Source organism: Ostrinia furnacalis, unplaced genomic scaffold (genome assembly GCF_004193835.3).
Source record: "Ostrinia furnacalis isolate ACB-3 unplaced genomic scaffold, ASM419383v2 OfSCF6932, whole genome shotgun sequence".
Classification (NCBI taxonomy): Eukaryota; Metazoa; Arthropoda; class Insecta; order Lepidoptera; family Crambidae; genus Ostrinia; species Ostrinia furnacalis.
In genome coordinates this window covers 542,132-566,781 of record NW_021137171.1, presented here as the reverse complement: position 1 = coordinate 566,781, position 24,650 = coordinate 542,132, and the positions used below count along the sequence as shown (strand labels likewise).

Below are 24,650 nucleotides of genomic sequence, written 5' to 3'. Positions count from 1 at the left end.
GGTTATAAACTTAGAATTTTGTCTAACTATGAAGTTTAGTTTTGTTTTTGTTTTAAGTAATCACATAGAAACGTTTTATTTTCAATTTTAGATCTGATAACGAAGAAATGCCAATGGAGACAGGCCCCAAGACCCTAGAAGCTAAACCGATGCTGGACGACGACCTACTTTCCAAGATCAAACTGTGGCAAATCATGGTAAGAAATAAAATTGACTATATCTTTAGTTAATAATCATACCTAGGTACTGACAAGTCTGGAATGACCCAACCCAATTTTAGGAGATTGCGTTTGCTATAAGCATGCTGATTTAGCTTCGTTCGTTCGTTCGTTTCTGCTAAATAACGTCCACTACTGGACAAAGACCTCCCCCAAGGCTTTCCATAATGAACGGTCCTGCGCTGCCGGCATCCAGGTTCGACCTTTAAGGGAGACCTAGGAGAGTTGTGACAATTTTTACTTTAGGGGCCATATCTCGCTCAAAAAACATTCAACAGCTATGAATCATACAAACTAATGCAGCGCCGTTCCTTCTGTTTTCAAAACAATCACCAAAGTTAACTAAAGTATTAGGGTTTCTAAGAAAATCACCAAAATTTTAGACCACTCCCTCTGTCACAACTCTCCTAGCACCGAGGTAAGTTGTGACAGGTACCGAGGTGAGTTGTGACAGCATTATATTTCATCTATTAGATATAAAAATACAATAATACTCAATCAAATATAATTATATAGAAAAAAAGTACTTTAATCACCCTTTAGTAACAATTAAAACAAATAGTTATAGGATGTCGTTACACAGATTGAGCCACATTTCTCCAGCTTTCATTTTTCTTCCACGACACTTAATTTTTATATTATATTTTTTTGCTAATTTATAGTCACTTAATAATTATATTTTCTTCCTCTTCCCTTCCCTTCCTCTTCTTTAGAAATAAAATAGTCGCGGTGGTATAATCCATAGACGGAGCTTCGCCTTCTGGGTTTACTTGATAAGCCTCTTTCTTCTTAATATATCTTGACAAGTTTAGATTGTAAGAGGTCGCAGCATATCTTAAACTTTAACCCTTTTTAACCTAATCAGGTCCTATATTTCGACTTCAGCAAGCAGTTCCTCTATACGGCATTTTTGTATACTTATTAGGCATTCAGAATCAAAAAAGTAACAGCAGGCAATTCTTATACAAATTATGAACCTACTAACACACAAAAAACATCTAAAAACATCGTGGAAATGGCCCATCAGAAAAATTAGGTAAGCTAGGAGAGTTGTGACAGCCTGTCACAACTCTCCTAGGTGTTTAAAATGACGACTTGGTTCGAATAATAATTTTTATTTTCTAAACACGATGCGCACCCAAAATATCAGTGCTACATTTTGAGACCTGAATAACCATGCAACTTGAGAAAAAATAACACAACAGTGCACATATACTAAAACATGATACAATTTGAAATAAAATTTTGACGAAAAACTTACTATTCGCATTTTTTTGTACACAGACGTCATATTTACGTAACCGTGCCTCTAGCACCGCCCGCAGGTACTTAGTTAAGAAGAGCGTCTTAAAAGCGACAAACAAGCGTTTTTTCCAGCTTCCTAACTATATTAAGTAAGGAGAAATCGTCCTTGTCACAACTCACCTCTGTCACAACTCTCCTAGGTCTCCCCTACTAGATCATCGGTCCACCTAGTAGGAAGCCTGCCCACGCTACTAAGCTACGATATTTAATTTTACAAAAAATTAAATGGATTAATACCGTGGCTTAGTGAAAGGCTCCGTTCGTTCGTTTCAGCCAAATGACGTCCACAGCTAGATAAAGGCCTCCCTCAAGGATTTTCTTAACAACAAGCATCTGGGTGCTTCTCACGACTTTCACCAGATCGTCAGTCCACCTAGACCTAGTGGAGCTAGTGAAAGACTTACATAAATGTAACTACGATTATTTGAACCAATGACTAATTGTAATGTTTTTCTTTTCAGAGAGAGGCATCAGAAGATAAGTAATCCCTCGTAGTTATCTAAATAAAATCGACTGACGTTAAGTTCACCTCATTTCTTCCTAATTTATATTTGAAATGTTTCCTTTAATTATTATTTATAATACTCTAATTTATACCATATACCTGTAATTAACTATGTCAATTGTAAGGCTGGGTTGCAATTGGCAATTAGATGTAAAGTATATAAAAATAGGGTAAAATGTGCCACTTCTATGTATAATATCATTTTCTTCTATTCCTCTTAGCCTATTACCGTTATTCTAAGTAAATTCTGTAACTTATAACTTCAGTTTTTTTACAAATACCTACAATATTTATTTTGTCATAAATTTTGTAGTACCTACTTTAAATCTAAATATTTATTTTGTATAAATTACATAACTAAAAGTGTTTCTTTATAAATTACATTCATCTAAAACTGTATACGAAATCTAAACGCTTAGCTTTAGATGTTCTTCGATTCTGTTATATAAATTATATAAATTCGCATAGGACTGCACTAGTCATGATTGTTGAATGTGTTATTTATAAAATGTGGATCTGTGAAATATAGGGCAGATTCATTTGTGTGTCTTTATTTCAATACTTGCGACCGCCCGCGACTTCGTACGCGTGGATCCCGTTTTACCCTTAGTAGTTGAATTTTGCAAAATCCCGTCTTAGTGAGCGCCTACCTTCTAAAAGGAACCCCCATGCAAAATTTAAGACTCCTAGCACTTGTAGTTTCTGATATTTTGTGATGAATGAGTCAGTCAATCAGTGACCTTTCGCTTTTATAGATTTGATATAGATTTCCTTGAGCATTTGAAGGGGAGGGTGGCAGATGACACTTATCCCAAATGAAAGTAAACAGATTGCAGCTCTTTACGCTTTTTTAACTAACTTAAAAAAGGAGGAGGTTCTCAATTCAGTTCGTATTTTTATTTTATAAAGTGTATTTAATGTAAAAACAACACATTTAAATGTAAAATACAATACTTAGGAACGTCCAAATACTTGCTATTGGTGTTGTGAAGAAAACCTATTATTAATGATAATTTGATATGACTAATCTTAAATAACAAGAAAAATATGACTAAATGTTTGTTGAGAGAGTTATACTCGTATGTAACAGCTTAAAAGAAATGTAGTTTTTCAATTTACATTCTAGGTGCAGCTAGCATCCTCGCCTCTTTGCCTCACGGACACACTTTTATTTTTGAGTAAAATAAGTTTATATTTTTATTTTGTTTAGAGTTAAGTTTGCTTAATTTAAAAAAAAAACTGTTTACTGTAAATAAAGTGTAGAGTAAAATTATGAAAAATGCGAACTCACATTAAAATTCCAATACAAAATGTAGGTAGGTAAGCAGGTAGTAAGTACGTCAATAATACCAAAACGGCTTCTTTGTGCAACAGCCTACAAACAGTATTTAGGGGAAAAAAACAACCTATATTTATTTTGGTTGGTTATTAAGTACATAAACGTTATCATTGCAAATGTTCCTTCATAATCACAGATATAAAGGCATATTAGGCCAGCCTCCCCTAAAAGCATTGTTGCCTACCTCCACCTTTGAGGATAGGTAGTGCAATTACACCAACTTACGAATATGGGAAGATTTGGCCCAAATTGTCAACTCAAGCGAAGTTTATTTCAATTTGAGTTCTTAGTACAAGATAAGCAAACTACCGAATGTCACTGTAATCAAGAAAAATCTCACCATAGATAAGATTTTAAACTTTCACGTTCCATTTTAATTAAAGTATGAATTAGAGAACTGTATTACTTACACAGCTTGACGTTTCGGCTGTATTACTACAGCCGTGGTCATAAGCAAACTGGTGGCTAACAAAAATACGCGAACAACATAGTAGGTACGTTCTATTTTAAAGATCCCTTCTTCTTCTTCTTTCGTCCCTCACTGATGAGGATCGCGACCACAGATAGTGTTCCTCCACAGACTGCGGTCATAAGCTGTGTGATCCCTTATTTTACACAAATTAGCGCACACACATTTTTACACAACAGTTTAGTTAAATACTTAGGATTAATAAAATACAATAGTAGAGGATCACATTTGATATTTTTTACTTAGACCAAACTGCAAACGAGCGGCAAAACGCCGCTCGCAATTAGAAGCGAGATGCCCACTGTCCAACGAACGTACGAATATACTGCAGCTCGGTTCATTTGGAGTGATATCGTGTATCATATTCTGTTGTTCTTAATTAACAAAGGCGGAGAAGCCAGAGCTAGACCACTACAAATTCCTTTGTGGAAATTATTTCGAGATTTCTCCTCTTAAAATGTATATTTGGGCCCACAAGGTGGACAGACGACCTCATAAAGGTAGCGAGAAAACGCTGAATTCAGGCCGCTACTAACCGATCAAGCTGGAAATCTTTCGGAGAGGCCTCAGCCGTCGAACTTCAGCAGTGGACGTCCTGTAACTGAAATGGTAATGATGATGATGATTTTGTGCGAAACGTCGGTTCGTTTCAGCCAAATGACGTCCACGGCTGGACGAAGGACTCTCTTCCACAACGACAGGTCCTCCACTGCCTGCATCCAGGTGCTTCCCGCAACCTTCACCAGAAACTTGATGAGTGTGGGAGTGGGTAATCAATCAATTAAATATTTTAGATATCATTTGCCACCCCATGTTAAGTATACCTAAGCTCTGCTCTCTTTGAGACAGATAAAATTAGTAGCTACTCGTAGGTATACAAGATTGAAATAATAATTAATACTCTTAATTATTATTTACGTTAACATGCGTCTAGATTCTAAATAAATTGATTCTAGAGCTAAATATAATTGGTAGAACTCACTTAAGTTAAACACGTTTACGTCTTATTCAGTTCAAATAAGTGCTATTTTACAAAAAGTCTTACTATAAATAACTAAAATCTAAAAATAACGACGTTTGAAAAAATATTTTTGGGGGCTTATTTTCCTTAAATTGCGGTTGACTGGTTTGGATCCTACACGCAGAGGTCGTAGAGGTTAAGGTTCAAGTGGCACAATCGACTTAAAAAGTAAAAGGTTTTATAGCGCTCAAAAGTGGACATTTATTCATACTTCAATATTGAACGATAATTCATCTGTAGACGTAGGCTTAGACGCGATATCACTTAGCAAGAAATTGTCTTTTTGTGAATATCTAATCTATCTATACTTATCGCCTCGAGCTGAAGTCAAACCTTCAATCACATATAATATGGCGTTATAATTTTTGTACGCAAAACACCACGTTTTACTGAACAACTTTTTTTCTTGCCTGTTGCATATCATAGTAATCGTTGCATACTGAAATCGAATCCAGAACCTCCAAAACGATCTCACGCCACATTCCTTTCAACAGGCCTTCGCAGATAGATTTGTTCCATTATCAACACTGCCATATCACTTATCATTGGTCTACCAAAATGTTACCATTGTCCTCCATTACCGTATTTCTGTAAATAAAATAAAACAGATATAAATAAATGTCCATCCAAAATGTCCGCCCACGAGTTTTCGTATGGGGAAATGTATGACATGTCAAAACACAATGGCGACCTGCAGCGGGGAATTCTCTGATGCTTTCTATTGGAGATTGTTAGTTATTAATTAATAGTTTTAAGAAACTTGCCAGAAAACTAACAACAATAGGACTGAAACATCTTATAGCGACAGAAGTGATAAAAATAACTGAAACCCTCTTGTGTAAAAAATAACATAGTTTTAGTTAGGACTTAGGTATAAAGCGTGTCAAAAGTTCTTTAAAAAGATGATTTCAAAATGAAATTAGACCAATCGCGCTTTAGTTAAAATGATGCAGTAGGTACTTATTATGTACACTATTTTTAAAAGAATAAACGAAATTAGTCCATACTTAATAAAACACGGATTTTCACATAATTATGAAAATACTGTAAATTAATAATAAGCTGGGCAGCTTATTATTAATTTACAGTATTTTATCGCAAATAAAATAAATATTATGAAGGGAACCAACACGTAACAAGTTAGAAATATTTCGTTGATTCATGTTTTGGTTAGAAATGGATAAAGAATATTTAAATGCCAATTTGACCGTAGATATTTTGATGGATCCCCGCAAGCGAATCCGAGGTAAAAGATCATGCGATAAAATCGTGAATATGTATGCGGTGTGTAACCGTTAAGGCCCAAATCCGCCTGTCACGGCGCACTCAATGATACTCTAACTAGGGACGTTTAAATTGCAGAATGTGTCGATCGCTAAGCCGATTCCGATGGGGCACAGATCTAAGATGCATAGAAGAGACGCTTGATATGTTTGATTTACGAGTTTTAGCATAGAGGTAAAATCATCATCATCATCATCATTTCAGCCACAGGACGTCCACTGCTGAACATAGGCCTCCCCCAATGACTTCCACATCGCACGGTTGATAGCGGCCTACATCCAGCGCCTTCCTACTACCTTTATCAGGTCGTCGGTCCACCTTGTGGGTAGACGTCCCACGCTGCCTGCACCCCAGAGATCATTAAAAATTCAAACCGATTCTAGATTTTTTTTCAAGTTATTAATAATTTAATATCGTAATTGAAAGCTGAAATTGTATTATGAAAGTTGTTGCCACTCTTCCCTTCTAATTATTTACGAAGCACTCTTACTGTTAAACCCCAAAACTCAACAAAAAGTAACTTCGGTCACGTCACGCCGTATACGCCGGATCTATGTTTAGGTATTTTAACTTAGTGACTGACATTGCGCAATTGTTTTGAATAATTTATCCCAACAGACACGCGAGTATATCCAAATCCATCGTCAAATTAAGCAGATCGTCATTTGTTTCTCATGTCTCTTCCAGTATCGTCTCTAGCTCTCTGACCACTCGTACAAATTGAATTTTTCAACGTGCACAGATTACCTGTATCTGTGCGCCTCCGCTGAGTTACTGTGTGAGTTATTGCTTGCTCTATGACTCCATTTCACGTAGACTAATGTGGACCAACCTTTAAATGACGTTTTGCGTAATCTATAGTTTTATCAAAAAAATAAATTTCTTGTAAAAACACACAGTATTTCTATTTTTAATTTAGTAACCAGCAGCCGCCCGCGACTTCGTACACGTGGACCCCGTTTTACCCCCTTAAGAGTGGAGTTTCGTTGTGAAATCCGTTCTTAGTGAGCACCTACGTTCTAAACGGAACCCCCATGCAAAATTTGAGACTCCTAGCACTTGTTGTTTCCGAGATTTCGTGATGAGTGAGTGAGTCAGTCAATCAGTGACCTTTCGCTTTTATGGATACAACCTATATGGATAAAGGACATTGTCAGAAACCGCCTAAAAAACCGCCCAAAAACATTAACCCATCATAATTATTTACTATTTTTTTTAATACATTAAGCNTAAAAGTGGAATGCCGAGTTGTATTTCTAAAACTTGTTCTATTATTTTATACTATTTGGCTGCGACTCGGCGTGACGACAATACAAAACATTTTTCGCGAATCGGTGTTCATACATTCACACAATACATTAGACGCCATGTTGTCATAAACGACATATTATAAAATCGCTGTGATTTAATATTCTTAATCATTAATTTTATGGCAAGTGTCCATCAGGAATCATTGTTCTTACACACAGAATCGTATTATTTCGCTTTCGGGTAGTAATATGTCAAAATTGTTGGTTCTTAGGCGAACAATGTATGGAGAACGAACATTGTCCTTTATTTTCTTCTTCTTTTATGGTGTGGGTTGTACTCGTAGTAACCACATATTAAACCACCATAGGCATCTGACAAGGCTTAATGGGGACGACACATATTATTTTAACAATATTTGTATGATAGGTACTTGTTAATAAATCTCAAAAATATGATTTGTATCATCTTCCTTCTTGAAGTAAGCTATATTTAAGACTGATTAAGTAATACCTTATTTTAGTATCGGTTGCATAAAAGTTATATGAAGAACAATGGTTAACCAATACAATGGAAGTTTAGAAGTACGAAAATAAAAATAAAAGTGAAAACACAAACATCTTTGCAGCGTTTAATAACGTTGTTTGAAATGTAAGCGCACGAAAATACCCTAGTTCGTTATTGTGCCGTTTTCCCTAACTTCTTGAGTCATGCATAATCATCTCTTAAGGGTTTTTATCCACAGGCGGTAAAAGCGATGCGAGGCGATGTGTACACAGTCCCTATTTATTTATAATTCAAACATCTAAAAAGCTAACAGAATACAGGTTCCAAAGCGCTTATAAGAATGTCATATAATAATAATTAATAATAATCAGTCAATTTAACAAAGCACACATTAAACTAGCTAGCTTCTAGGTAGTTAGTCAAAGACTAAGCTAGCTTACTGTTTGCGCCACTTCAAGTCTTTCCCACTATTTGAATCAATCGATTTGGGAACGCTTAAAACGCCGTACCTAGTTCGAAATTTGAATTACGCGCCGCGCGCGGTCAATGACGCGCGGTCCTACCATAGACTTTTTTTTTATTCCGTTGAGATCTCAAACTGTGCGTGTTTCGTGCCGCATAAAAAACTGATTTATAGTGTACAATACGCAAAATTGTGGTGATTTCTGGCTGTGATCTGATTCCCTAAGATCCAGCAGGTTATTGGATAGTGAAAAGAAGGCGGGCCCGCCAGTAAGCAGACTTTTCATCTTCACGTGGTGGATCACGGTGAGAAGACTTGATGTGCTGCAAGTAAGTGTCCCTATCGTCTGTAATTTTTGATTCGGTAGTGTTCAGGACGCGAAGTGGCCGATGTATTCCTCACTAGCCCATTTTCTCGCAATTTTTAATAAATTTTTTTTTTTTTTTTATCCCCAACGAGGAAGCTCTTGGTCNTTAGAACGCCCAATAACACACTACTAATAGTGCAGTCATTCTTGGCGGCGACTTTAATAGCAAACACACTCATTGGGGTTGCGTAACATCCACTGCCAATGGCAACATGTTAAGTGAACTCTCTGAGGAACTCATTTTTGACATCTTAGTCCCTATGACGCCCACNCCACTAGACCACAGAGGCGGTTAAATTTAACAACCTTTTACTCAACCCGCTATTTTGTGTGGATTCGCGGCATACTATTTAGCCCCCACACTTACAGTGGATTGTAGACCACGAATATACTTCAACTAGTATATTATAACATACACTCAATCTTCCATTCTTCTCGCTATAGCTAGCTATGTTTGGTGTACAATCAACCTCTAAAATCTCACCAACTCTGAATTTTTCTCGACTTTAATCGTTTTCGTAATGTTTGTGAAATTCTTTGTTTTCATTATTAACATTTCTTGGACGTAAAGTCCAGTTATTTATTTAACTAAGGTCTCTCGCATAGTTTTTTGCACGTTTACTAGGTCAGGCAGGCCAATCGAGAAATTATCTGGCGCTGTTGATGGTTCATTACTTTTATTTTATTATTTATTTGTTAACGTATTAACAGCCCACACACTATTATATGAAAAATAAGGTAAGAAAACTACAGAAAATAGGACAGTTACTAATTACCTTAATTAGCTAACACAACATAATGCCCTAGAGACAACACTGATAAGCTAGTTTTAGCAGATATTAGTTTTCTTAAAATAACTCCAGCAAAATGATAATCAAGAAAATTATGAAACGCTGCATCCCAAAGGGTTTGCTACAGTGCTAATCAAAGATACAGTCAGCCGTATAACATTTAGATATTTTGTGTAGGTACATAATGTTTCAGAACAATACTATTTTGACGTTCATAAGTGCCACTTGTGGTCTAAACTGAATAAATATTTTTGATTTTTGATTTTGATACAGGAATAATATTGCTATTCAAACTAAGTTAAATAAGTTTTAGCAACTGTATAAACACTACTCCACTGTCTTAATCTTACAGCCGTCTTCATGCCTTACATGAATCTGTGCATAAATTAAATAAAATCTATTGTAAAGTATGGAGCGAAGACATCAGTCGATTCGCTTCGCATCGCTCGCACGGTACGGACGTGCGCTCCGCCTCGCCCGCCCGCTCGCATGCGCTGCGCTCCGAGTTCCTCGAGCTTATCGCCCTCGCTCTGCGAGTCTTGTTTCTGTGGTGTTTGTCACAATTACGTGGCTTGCCCGCGGCTGCGCTTGGGATACCTAACGGTGATAACGAACAAGCGTAGTTAAACGCCTTTCTAAAGGCGGTTCGGTTCGATTGGGAGCGACCGACAGTGCCTTTTTCAAGGCGCTGAAATTTCCTGCCGCCGCCGGTATATTAGGCTGTGAACCTTGGCCTCCTGGAAGGCACGTTTGAGAGGGTGAGGCGTTCCTCCTCGCCCTTGAGACACTCGGTTTCACAGTCTTTTCACTGCCGGGCGTGACCCCCCCTACCCCTCCCTACTTTCCATCCCTGAAGGAGCGTATCCCTGGTTGTTTTTGCGACCGGGGCCCTCCTGAAGGACTGCTAGGAGTAGGTACTCACCCTACGTCGCGGCGTTGCTACGTTGCGGCGTAGTTACATTGGAAAAAAAAAAAAAAAAAAAAAAAAGGAGCGAAGACATATCATGTTCACACTATCTTTAGATTTTTAGTCTCTAGGTATTGCAGGAGACCGAACCTCTCTAGTTTACCAGCAACGAATGGAATAGAGGATTTGGTCTACACTCCCCAGGCACTGGCCAGACGAATTCAGGTGATCCTTAAGGCTAGGCGCAAATGGGCCACCGATCACAGCCACCGGTTGCCAGCGACGGCGACTTAACACACTTTTTAATATATTTTGCATAGCGGCGAGTCGCAGACACTACTGTAGCAAGTGGCCGCCACCGGACCACCGGTGGCTGTGGTCGGTGGCCCATTTGCGCCGAGTCTAACACACCTAACACTCGTCACAGTCAATTCTGTGAAATTGTTCTTAATAAATAATTTAAAGATTGCTCTTTCTGGCAGACTGTACACTTAGATAACTTCCGTCTTGCAATGCTTATGAATACTAAAGTGAAGCGTATTGAGTTTGTATTTTTCATGAGCTGGTCAGATAGAACATCGCAGATTTAACCAGCTGAAATACCAGTTACGGTCTAGTTATCTTTAACCGTTAATTAAAGGAATAGTTTACTGAGTTTGTGGTAGAGTTTCTTCTCAGAACTTACCAAATGATCTTCGGTTCTATAGGTTCCAGGGAAAAAATAATGAGACATGTAGAGACTCCAAAGAGTTACACACGTAATACTATGTCGTACACGTCATTCCTACCTAACGAATTTTGATTAAACCGTATTTCTAACAAAAACTAAAAATCTGTGCTATACCTTTTTTAGAGCAGTGCTTTGAGTTATTAGATTATGCATCGCTGCGGCATACACAATACAATACATACCTTAATAATTTGGTTTTTAAAACACTCCTTTTCATTTTTCTTCAGTTACTCAGTATTGCAAACTTTTTCTTTAGTATGTCCTAGTGTTTACAAATGAGCATTTTAATTAGATAGAAAGATAGAATCTATCTAAATCTGCTATAATCTTAATCTATTTAAGGCTTGTCTCTAACAGCATGTCCAATGTCCAATATGTCCATTCCAAATGTGTCCGCAAAAAAACGCATTCGAGTAGCGAAGCGAAGCGATCCGATGCGATCGTTAGCGACTCATTTCCTTATTGACCCGTGAAACGGTCCCGTAAATAGCGGAAAATGATCCGAGACTTATCGGGACACAGCCTGGGGAGAACAGCCATCGTAAAATTATGATAAACGAACATTTGTTTGGTCTGGAGGACTCCTGTGCATTCTTTGCCCTATTTAGAAAAATAGTAACAACTTAACACAGTACTTGTATGCTAAATTCCTCGGTGTAGTTGAAATACAAAAGTAAAGAACTACATAAAAAGGCTCAGATGATTTAAGTAATCAGAATGTAATTTAGATTACCTAACTAATAATTCTTTTTACACAATTTCGACTAAAAACAACTGTAGCCTTTCAAAAAAACATATCTAACCATGTGTTCAATATTTAATCTCATTCAGAGTTCAAAATTCACACGATAGCGGATTAGTCCCATTTTTCTGTCTAATCACGCTGCTAAGTTACTTCACCTGTGTTGTGGTGGTTCTATTTTGGCTATAAGTCGCCACGATGCATCCTACGCCGCGTATGAGAGGAACGGTTTAAGTGGCAAGGGTAAACTGGACGCAAAATGAGTCGCATTGGTAAGATACAGGTAGGTTATGTACACTGATAGAGTATTTTTGTTTGTTTGTAGAAGTTTATAAGTATAGTCAACTGCACCTCAGATTATCTTAAGCGCATTTAACTACTAAATTCCGACACTTGCCGTTTTCTGTACTTGGACATATGGAGTGGTGATCATACCTTTCCATTGAGTTAAATAGAAAGTATAATATTCCCACCTCTCGTTCTCACCACTGCAACTCCTGTGCAGCCAGAATCTAGAGTTTGACTAACTAAAATTGTATTTAGTCCAGTCAATAAAGCATTATAGATGGAAAACTGTAGAACACAATTTCTGACTTCAGGACTTTATTTAGACTAGTTAGGAGGTGAACATAGCAAAAGTCCCCGTCCTTAGCCCTTGAGCCGGCGGGGAGAGGGGGGTTTAAAGGTGCCACTTTTCGGTTTTTCGCTTAATCCTCGGAAACTATGCGTCCTAGTGACATGACTACTATGAACCAAAACAAGCATATTCAATTTGCTACAGGTGAGATAGTCAACTTTTTTGATAAATTGTATAGTTTTCGCGGCATCTGCTCTAGAAGGTCTGTAATATTGGAAATTTTATTTTTGTCTTACATGTTCCCATCAGGAGAAAATCGACTAAATCAACATTGAGCAATCATTCTAGACATGCGGGAGCATGTTAAGCCTAGTTCCAGGGAGGGGACTGCACCGTGCATATATTTAGACGAACCACTTTGAGCCACTATTGACTCCTCATCACTCAAAAACTACTGTGCATTAACACTTCAAATTTAGCTCATATGTTGAGACTTGTAAGATATACATCAGCTTCAAATTTCATAAATATGCCTCAAACGGTTCTTTAGGTATTGACGTTCAAAAATTTATAAAATATAGGTATAGACCAAATTCTAACCACTTCCAGATGATCTCGAAGGTTCAAATTTGGCATCCAGAAAGGTAGTTATGTAAATACAAAGGAACAAATAAAAAACCAGTAAATTTTAACATTTCACTGGTGATAGATAGATTTTAGTGTTGTAAATGTCGATTTTTGAACGTCAATACCTAAATAACCGTTTGAGGTATATTTATGAAATTTAAAGCTGATGTTTATCTTGTAAGTCTTAATACATGAGCCAAATTTGAAGAGTTAATGCACAGTAGTTTTTGAATGATGAGGAGTCAAAAGTGGCTCCAATTGGTTCGTCTAAATATACCCACGGTGCAGTCCCCTCTCTGGAACTAGGCTTAACACGCTCCCGCATGTCTCTAGTATTTGCTCAATGTTGATTTAGTAGATTTTCTCCTGATAGGAACATGTAAGACAAAAATCAAATTTCCAATTTTACAGACCTTCTAGAGCAGATGCCGCAAAAACTATACAAGATATAGAAAAACTTGACAGTCTCGCCTGTAGCAAATTGAATAAGCTTTTTTTGGTTCATAGTAGTCATGTCACTAGGACGCATAGTTTCCGAGGATTAAGCGAAAAACCGAAAAGTGGTACCTTTAAACCTTTAAATTATGATCCTCTGACATTTTACCTGGGCAATAAGTACGTAGACCTGTCACAAAATTTAATTCCAACCCAACATCAGGTAGGATTTTGAACAATCATGATTTTGAATTCCGGACAATGTTTGCTCATTTATTAATTGAAAATATCAACATCGGCCACACATCAATATGGCAACACCGTATCAGTTTACAAAAGCTTACGCGATAAAGCTCCCGCATTTATTTCACATTAATCATTGAAACCTTTGAGCTTAAACAATAAAAGCTTTTTTGGGTGTTTAATAATCGCTACGTTTGGCTATTACAATAATGTCAAACGCACAATCGCAATCACATCCCTTTCCTGTCATTCTCAGATTATTTCTCTAAAATTGTAATACGTGAATTATGAAATTACTTAAGCTTCAGTCTGTTATTGCCTCCTAATAACATGTCCAAGCTCTGATTCCGCATTATTTAGTTTCTGTAGGTCACTTAATAATGAGTTATTTCTGGGCAAACTTCAGGAGAGAGCAAGATTTTCTTCAACCTGTCAAGAAGTTGCAACCCAATATCCATGCATCTGACATAGCGCAATCAGTCACTTCATCTTTATATCTATGAATGAAAGCGAAAGGTCACTCATCACGAAATCTCAGAAACTACAAGTGCCAGAAGTCCTTAATTTTGCACGGGGGTTCCTTTTAGAACGTAGGTGCTCACTAGGACGGGATTTTGCAAAATTCAACCCCTAAGGGGGTAAAACGAGATCGTCGCTTACGAAGTCGCGGGCGGCCGCTAGTAGTTTAATAAACACGAATCCATTCAACCATCTTAAAAGTTTATTCGGGTTGATAAGCAGTTAAGTTGGTGTCACATTACTCCTTTTTATTAAACTGAGATAAATATTCAATTGAAATCTTATTGATTAAACAGTAACCTGGCGAAGATAATTGCGTAAGTCAATTACTAATGTAATGTTCTATTTAAATTTAATCAAGCCGAAATCAACGCCACCACGAAGGGAGGAGACCTCATATTATTACGTTGTAGAGCCTACACACAATCTGTATTTATGACTTGTGAAAATATAAAGTTTGCATGTGACATGCATGTTTTGGAGGACACCGAAGTACCTCTTAACTTAAAAATGTATCATCCTTATAGAGGAAATATTGGCCGCCCGCGACTTCGTACGCGTGGATCCCATTTTACCCCCTTAGGGGTGGAGTTTCGTAAAATCCTTTCTTAGCGCATGCCTACGTCATAACATCTACCTACATGCCAAATTTCAGCCCGATCCGTCCAGTGGTTTGGGCTGTGCGTTGATAGATCACTATGTCAGTCAGTCACCTTTGAGTTATACCATATACATACAGGGTGGAAACGTTAAGTGATCTCACTCGATCATTTCTAAACTATACAAGATATCGAAACACTCATTACTGATTCTGAAAGTGCTTCATAAGCTCTTTCAAACGGTACCAATCATAAGTTACATAATAAACTGGATCTATCCGAAAATTCAATGTTTCCAGCTTCCATACATTTATTAAAACCACATAATATTAAAAACTATACAAGATATTCAAAAACTGGTTTTTATTAATTTACTGACACAACTAATTATTATATTAACAGTAAGGTATTCTTTTGATCCACCATGCATACACTTATGTACTCTATTTTTCTCATACTCGTAAAATAAATTCGAAAGTACTCGTAGAACATAGCATCTGTGGTCACATCACTACATGTTTGCCCAACTAAATTATCCCGCAAGACTTTGTGTACTCATTTTGTTAATTGAGCAAATTGAGCTTATTCCCAGTGTGGAGGGAAATTGAGATTATTAATGAGTGCGTTGGTTCACAACTCAATTAGAAGTTAAGTCTGCAATACTATGATCATATTTTTTTTGTACCATCGTAAAAAAATTTGGTTCCCAGTTACAATTATTATTTGTGTAACGCCCGTATTCACAAACATTACTATGAGGTCTCACAGTGCGTGTGAACGTACAGGGTGACACACGAACCAATCACAAAGCTCTATTCAACTCTTTGCGTTCGATTTACTGCTTCACTTTAGCAAGCATCGTTTGTGAATACGGGTGTAAGTCTCATACTAAAATAGATACGATGTTCAAGCGATGAGTTGATATTATCACTGGGTGAGATTAAGAAGTTCGTTAAGACAGTCATATAGAATGTGACCCCAGGTGGTCTTATCTCGTAAAATATACCTACCTACATTAAATAGTTTGATCTATACAGGGTGTTGGTAAATGGGTATATCAGCCGACACTAGCCCATGTTAACATGGTCATATAAATGGTATGGTGAAGTCAGAAAGTTGATATCTTCATTTTAATTATTTTAAGTTTCATACAAATCGGATTTTATAAAATTTATGTTGTAGAGTGCAAGTATGAAAATTAAAAAAATTTAAATGATGATATCAAATTTCTGACTTCACCATACCATTAATATGACCATGTTAACATGGGCTAGTGTCGGCTCATATACCCATTTACCTAACACCCTGTATAAAAAATAGTTATGAAACTCCCTTATTTTTGTAGTTCTTTTCTAATTTTTGTAGGAAAACTTGCTCTTTATCTAACCTACAGGTTATGTGAACGTCTAGCTCGTCAATGAAGTTAAATCTTTCGATTTATAGCTAAAACTGTAGCCCTTCGAAGGATTACCTTCAAAAGATAAGGAGAACCCTTTCAACAAGTTTTTAAAGACTTGAATCAAACGATAGTACGAAGGCCTTGAAAATACGAATAATAACTTTTGAATTCACATTCTACACTGTAAAGTATTGCGAATTGTTTTTAACTCTTTCTTTTACTCTTGTACAAATAGAGATAAGTATATATGGATTTATTTATTTCGTGACTGAGTTTCTCCCGCCACTTTTTCTCAGTATCAGCCGATATGTTTTCCCGAAGTGGTGGTAGGGTAAGCTATATTGGGATATAAGTGCTCTGAAAGGGGTCTACATGGTACCAATAAACAATTTGAATTTGAATTTATCATTTTGTCAAGTGTGTAACTACATTTTGCAAATATCTATCGACCTTCTTACGTCACTATAAAGTATTGTACGAGTAAATGCTTGTACTAAAATTTCTCACGCGAAAATTAAAAACTATTTTGTTCCTAGCTTTATTTCACACCTTCCAAAATGTACAAAATAATTACTTTAAAGTATACTTGATAATTTACGACCTTCATATTTTCAGTTTCCCACTCAATCACAATCTAGCGGCCCCCAGAGCTAGTGCTGGGAAAGTCACGTATTGTGCAATAATTAAAACTTTTCATTCCTTTTTCCCAACTACCCGCCATTCGGTTCGGATTTTTTCTTATTTATGAACGCTTGGGTTTTTGAAATCGGGGACTCGTTTTAAGCAGTAATTAATGGCTTTGTTAATGTAGCTATTAACAATAATTGGGCAGTTAACCCCATAAAATTGGGTACTTGACACCATTATGCAATAATTCCTTGACACAACTTCCTAAAAATAACTTTTTCCCCGAAAATAGATAGTTGAAGTTGCCGTAAGATGCAAAGCGAGAGCTTCCTCGTTATGGATGAAAAATTGTGAAAAAATTCAATTGACTATTCATATCATAGTTTAAAATATTTTTATAAGCTTTTAAACTATAGGACTCATATGGAACTTTGCATAATAGGAACTTTTAAATCCCCAAAAAAAATCTATCTGGGTGTAATCAATATGAAAAATATTTTGTGGAGTCGCGTTTTGGAGTCAATGAAACTACATAATGGACAAGTTTCCAATTTTTTTCTTTTAATAAAACTTGAAAATACCAGTAAATCTAATAATAAGTATTGTGAAAGAATCATGAAAATATCTCTACAAATACAAAAGTTACAGGGCCCTAAAGTTGCGCATAACGAAATTCGCGCTATTTTGATTCGAAGTAGTCACGACAGTAATTTGAAGTACAAACAGTAAATCACCCCAGCCCCCCTAGACAAAACGCACTTTTTGATCGAATCGAAAATCGAATCCGTCAAAACTCCATACAAAAAAGGGGCTTTTCGACCACTTTGCGACTGGTTTGCGATTATAATTTGCACTTTGTCTAGACCCACTGTGCTGTTGACAGATCCATTTTTTTTTAATCTAGTAGTTTTGAATTTTTCAGCCAGGGTCACTCAAGATTCTTTCTTAGTAAAATTGTGTAACCTTTTTTGACATATCCAAGACCTGACCATATTTAAAAAGAAAAAGAAGACTTTGATATTATAGTGTCATTCTCGACAATTCGTTAGGGGTGGTAAGCATTGTGATTGAAACTTGAACAGGTGGCCTGACATCACATGACGCGAAAATATGGAGGTAATTTAAATAATTAATCTCTCAGTCATTTCTTGATGGATTTCAAAAATAACTTCACCGGCTTTTTAGTTTTGGTCTATATTTTCATCGCATTTAGTGAAATCTAATGTTTTCAACATCACGAAACTTGTCCATTATGTAGGTATTCATAAATGTCATTTTGTAATATAATAACGTTATTTCAGACTCTCGGCAACTCTATAAGAATAAAACACATTTAATTGTTTTACACGTGTAAAATCAAGTCTTTATTCTGCAACATTTATAATTATAATTTTGTTTACTTAACAAAATACTTTCGTTTATGCCTTTAATTACTTTACTGTTTTATGTAATTTCGCGTTAAATATGAAGGAAAGTTATGAATACAAAAATAAACTTTACACGCTACATTGTAATAAAATTGTACGTTTATAAGCTATTGGATTTGTATGGTCTAGTAATAAGAATAAGAATAAATTTATTACTTAATAAAACTTAGCCTAGATACATTTGAATTCACTTACTTAAATTAAGGTTAGTGTGCGAAGGTAAAAATTGAAGGTAATGACAGAGTTACATATTGACTTGGAAGGAGAGTGCCAAGAATTAAATTCCAGCACACACACAAAAATTAACATTATCCGCTATAGGTAAAAAATGCAGGCAAATACTGTAGGAATCAACTCCTGAAAATCGCCTTGTGTAAATAAAATTAGAGAACGCATAAAAAGTCACCCCGAGTTTGAAAAACTCTGATCATCCCTTTCACTGCTACAATAGCGTCTTTACCCAACAATAACCAGTTTAAACCGGTTCAAACGAGTTCAGAGTCATGTCTCAAGTTTTGATTAAAGGTTGGAGAAAAGCTTTGTTTAGATAACAATGAGTTAAATCAGCCCGATTGATTACGAAGCTTATGAATAATTGTTAGTATGGATTAGCTTTATATTGCTGTATTCAGTCAGTTATGAAGCGATATCCCTGTGATTCTAGAGGGTTCTGTGTTCACACAATGAGATGATTAACCGCTTAGATATTCCGTTTATCAAATCTATTATTTATGAGCCAATAGTTTTATAAACAAAAGCTATTTGATTCTGTTTTGTTTTGTTGATTTGTCAAGGATGAAGAAGTGTTAAACATTTTGGTTTTCCCTAACCTTTCTAGTTCCATAAAGCTTTATCTGACGTCATACTCCATACAAAACACACCGGTTATCGTTAAAGTTTATCAGTTAACGCTGATAAAACTGTCATTATTCCATTTACCAGGCGTAGACAGTTGAACAAACTAGTCAAACCCTCTCTAAATGGAAAAGAGATCGAGTTTTCCACAGAAGTCAAATATCTGGGCGTCACTATCGACCAGAAACTAACATGGAATACTCACCTTAATAACATCATACAAAAGGCAAAAATTGCCTTAGGCTCCTGTAGCCGCATGATGGGCAACAATTGGGGCTTGAATCCCCGATCTGTCTTATGGCTGTATACCACTATCGTGAGGCCGACTATATCGTACGCCTCTGTAGTGTGGTATCACAAAACCAGCCAAAAGACAGTAACAGATAAACTAGGTAGTCTGCAAAGGCTTGCCTGTCTCATGGCAACTGGGGCAATGTCAACCGCACCTGGGGCGGCCCTGAACGCACTACTGTGCCTAACGCCCCTAAGTATGCACATTGCTAAGGAGGCGGAGGCAAGTGCCTACAGGATAGACGCTCAGGGGGGCTTCCATTGCATATCCCAGAGAATGAGAACATTACTGGAGGCTATAAAGAGCACACCTACTCTTTGCATGACTTCTGACATCATGGTTCCAAGTTGTAGCTTCCAAAAGAACTACAAAGTGGAAATACCACACAGGGAGGACTGGCTGAACAAGCAAGTCACCTGTGAGAAGGGCAGCCTTATATGGTTTACTGATGGGTCAAAAATGGGCCCTAACGTAGGCTTTGGCGTGTATGGAGAGCAGCCGAAGCTTAGGCTATCTCAAAGCCTGGGCAAATTTGCCTCTATCTTTCAGGCAGAAGTCTACGCCATTATTGAATGTGCGGAAGCTAACCTGCGAAAAAATTATGCCAACCACATAATTTACATTAACTCAGACAGTCAGGCCGCGCTGCTGGCCTTAAACTCCAACTTAATCACCTCAAAGTTGGTAGAAAACTGCATGAGTCGACTAAATACTCTAGGAGAACGAAACAGAGTAACGCTGAGATGGGTTCCAGGTCATGCGGGAATCGAGGGCAATGAAAATGCCGACGAACTAGCCAGAGCGGGAGCGGAGGGAACACAATATGGTCCAGAACCCTTTTGTGGTGTTCCCAAAAGTCTCGCTCGAATGACCCTGGAGAACATCTATTTAAACAAATCCTTTATGGCATGGTCAGACACGCCAGGATTAACTCATTCCAAAGCTCTCATAAAAGCCTATGATCGAAAAAGCTCTAAGCAGATCATAGGACTGAGTAGGACCAAAATGCGCATCTTAGTTCGAGCCCTCACTGGACACTGCAGCTTAAACAAGCACTTGTCCACTATGGGACTGTCCGAAACAAGAACGTGCAGGATGTGCCAAGAGGCAGATGAAACGCCACTACACATTCTCACGGACTGCGGACCTCTGATGCGCAAGCGGAGCTTACACCTGGGCAAACACATCCTAAGCCCACAAGATGTAAAACATATCGCCCCCCAAAAGATACTGCACTTCCTAATGGATGCAGGACTCGGAGGCGAACTGTAAGGAAAACAGCGGCGATCACAATAGATCGATAACGGTCGCAGTGATACTAGGACTTTATTGAACTAGAATAGCCGCTCAACACAAATAAAAAAAAAAAAAAAAAAGTTTCTATTAAAATTTAATGGTGCAACTCAGCCTAAATGTAGAGTTCATCATCATCATCATCATTTCAGCCATAGGACGTCCACTGCTGAACATAGGCCTCCCCCAATGCTTTCCATGTTGATCGATTGGTAGCGGCCTGCGTCTAGCGCTTCCCTGCTACCTTTACGAAGTCGTCGTACGATGTAGAGTTCAACAACCAATAAAATAATCTTCAGTAGTGAAAATCGGTGTGTATTTATACCTAAATACATCGGAAAATACGATACCGCGTGAGCACAACTATAACAAAATTGAAACTTTCAAATCTATTTACGAGGCTCGTCGCTATTCTATCATGAACATGTAATACTCCTGCATAATTTGATTAGAAGTTAGCGCTAATTCCTGTGTTTGTTGTTCAGATTTGCTCATCGTTATTTGAAAGAAAATATCAACTTGAAAAATAGGATATTAGGCTGGGTGGCACCATCTTACTTTAACTTTAATAAACCTCAAAAATCTGTCAAACTCCATACAAAAAACACCGATTATATTATCGTTATAGTTACGGTCAAAGTTGGGTGGTGCAACTCGGCCTTACTTTTCCTGACCAAATTAGTGCTATTTAACAAAATGGTGGTAATGAATTGCTGGTGACTTTATATGCTGTCAATCATCTCTATCCTTTAGGTAGGATACACTTTACTGTAATAGATAAATTCCTGAAAAACTTCTTAAAGACTACCTACAAGAGATGAAACGGAGAAAGCGAGATAAATTCATTAGAAAGATTTTACCATCATCTCTACATGAAACGTTTCCATCTTTTTTGCTATTCATTGCAAGAGAATCTAAGAAATCGTTTACAGAAATGTTACTGGCACACGTTATCTTATCAAAGGTATATTTGACCAGTAGCAAATGAGAGACGATTAGTAAGACCTATTACCTCCAAAATCTCGCAGCGTTTTTGCAAGATCGTAAAAGAATGGACCCTTATGGTCGGTATTACCTTGAATGCTTTCCATTAGGCCTAAATGCTTACGGTTTCATCCCTCCATCCCCTGCGGAATAATGCTCCGTGTCAGTGCTATGAGAATAAGATACTTACATGCCATAAGATATGTAAGACTAAAAACAATACAATGTAACATTAATGGCAATAATATCTTATCTTCTTTATGAAATTAGACTGTGAAGCATTTTGTCCAGCTCATAATTTACATGTTTTGTTTTTCGCCGCATAATTTCATTCACTACAAATATGGACGATAGCACATCAAGCTATAGCATCTTATGCAGTTTTAATAAAGGTAAAATTTAAATAACTTGGACGAGTAGACCGTACACTACGCGCTGGCACCAACATTTTGATATTTTGAACTCCTTTACCTACCAAGCGTCATAATCATGATTAGGTATAGTTTTATAGCCATAGAACAATAATTCTTATCGTGTGAAATATTTTTGAGGACATTTACAACTTACGTTTTATTTTCAGAACAATGTGTGCAATAGAATAATGTGGTAGAATTTGTTATTGCTGTATAAAAATGAGATTTCTACCAATACCATACAGATAAAATAATATGATCCACATATTCTTCATTTCGATCTTCCTCATAACATCTGCTGGATACCAAAGAGAATCTGGTCCAATCATCGGCCATTTTTTTCCTCAATACGTAAAAACAGTCCGAGAATGCCAAGAAGGCTATGGAAACGTGTGTTTAGAGTTACCTACTAGAAAAATTTGCGTAGAGAACATGGGGAAGCCTCTGCAGCCATGGATGCCTTTGCCATGGTGGTTCTTCTTCTGCCAATGGCTGGTGAGCTTCAGACCTTCGCCTAAACCAAAAAGTAGCACAGTGCACCCTTACTACAGAAAAACTTTGGATGAGTTCTTGGAATATAGGAAGAAGAACAAGATTTGAGTTAATGGCAAAACCTGCCTTTTTCGTCTCTAATAATACGTAGTTGATACTTATTTGCGTAGTGAAGAAACTACTTTGTGATAAATGGTGCGTTGTTTTTTTATTATAATAATGTAAAACAGAGTACGAAGTGTGAGCTAAAAATATATTATATTGATTGACCGTATTGAGAAATGTTTGCATATGTTTTTTTAAATAGCAGTCTGTTCGTATAAAATTAAGGCTGAGTTGTACCACCTAACTTAGACCGTAAATATAACGATAACCGGTGTTTTTTGTATGGAGTTTGACTGAATTTTGACGTTTGTCAAAGTTAAAGTAAGATGTCGCAACCCAGCCTAAGAGTGCGTAATTATATCTTAGGTAGTAAGAAATTAATATTCTATGTGAATAAATATACAATTTATTTCATCTTTGTCATGTTATTATTCAGGTAGAGATCCATTTAAAGGTGTGAGGAAAGCACTGTACTCTTCATCTAGTGTAGGTTCTTAATTATTGTCCTAAACACACCATCCTTCAGGTTTCTTGATTATGATGAATATGACATAGTGTGCAGATGTTATTCAGTGATTAATACGGGTTTAAGGGACCTAAGGGATGCCAGATCATAAATACATAAGTATGTTTTGTACACGGATTACGAGAGTACACTGTCATCTGTGCGTTTATCATTCTCAGTGTACAGGACGTGGGAAGGGCTTATTCATATGAGTTTATAGTGTAGACTTCTAAGGATAAACTAGTATAATATGTTAAGAATACAAAACGATGCTGTGATTTACTAACGACATCGACAAGGGCTTAGTGATGGTCTCACTAAACGATATTATGTTGATTGTTCGAATAAAGCCTTCGTTCGCGCGGAATCGACTAAATTAGTTGTTAATTTAATAGTAATAACATCAAAAACCAAGGGATCAATATCAGTTAAGCCAGGCAGTCTAGTTGTAAAGGAATGTTGCCTTATGTTTGAAGTTACATAATGCCAACCCCGAAATTAAAACAACTAATTGCCTGTCCAGACATTTTCTTAACTTTTAAGCTCAGGCTTCCGTATCAATCATAGTGAAGTGATTATAATATAACAGGCCTACGCAAAATTGAGCCTTATTTAATGTTTTATTTAGTAAATAACAAGTTTATTTTCAGTAAGCACTTACGAATATCGTAAGTGAAATCCTGTCTAATTGGTCTAAAATTAAATTTAGCCCACTTTTTAGGCAACTTTTTTCGATATAGGTACTAAGTAAAAGTTAGTAGAACCTACCTAATTGACACATAACTTTATAAGTGTGTCTTAGTTTTGAGTAGAAAAAATAAAAATGGTATCAGATAATTGATGGGGATTTTCATTAATTATTTAAATGAAATGCCGTATAAAATATTATCCTCGCCTCTTTGCCTCGCGGACACGCTTTTATTTTTGAATAAACATTTAGTTTTTTTACTATTATTATACTTTTAATTTTAAGTATTGGCCAATTTATTGTCCCAAAGCAGTGGTAGGGTTAATACTAGGACATGTAAAAGTGCTTTTTAAAAGCCTATTTGCAAAAATAAATGAGATTTATTAGTTAAGTTTTTCGATCGATGTTCTTAAAATACCTGTTCTGTAAATAAATTATTTACGTGTTTAATTAATTTAGGTGTAAATAAAAAACACAGCTGCCATTATGTTGTTACTAACCATTTATTAAGTACGCAAACTTTCTATATAACAGAGACAGTCATTTTAGCTACTTATCCTTTATCTTGATGGTAAACTTATGTATTACAAAGAAAACTACCTTTATTTAGAAACCAAACAATACGTTTTCAGGTACTGAGGTGAAAGTACAATATTAACGAAAATATACCAAAT

At 36.6% G+C, this 24,650-nt stretch overlaps 2 protein-coding genes across 2 annotated transcripts in view; both read left to right on the top strand.

Moving 5' to 3' along the window:
• CCHa1 (neuropeptide CCHamide 1) overlaps positions 1 to 2,331 on the top strand; it is a 34,478-nt gene extending 32,147 nt beyond the window's left edge. Inside the window, exons 7-8 of the mRNA XM_028318575.1 lie at positions 92 to 197; positions 1,985 to 2,331. Of these exons, the coding sequence (XP_028174376.1) occupies positions 92 to 197; positions 1,985 to 2,008 (130 nt within the window). The 3' untranslated portion in view covers positions 2,009 to 2,331. The remainder of the gene's footprint in view (positions 1 to 91; positions 198 to 1,984) is intronic.
• A 3,209-nt stretch (positions 2,332 to 5,540) lies between these two features.
• LOC114362934 (uncharacterized) lies at positions 5,541 to 22,786 on the top strand. The gene is made up of 3 exons (XM_028318519.1): positions 5,541 to 5,587; positions 19,247 to 20,364; positions 22,614 to 22,786. Exons 1-3 carry the CDS (start codon positions 5,541 to 5,543, stop codon positions 22,784 to 22,786), a joined length of 1,338 nt encoding a protein of 445 aa, XP_028174320.1.
• The last annotated feature ends 1,864 nt before the right edge of the window (positions 22,787 to 24,650 follow it).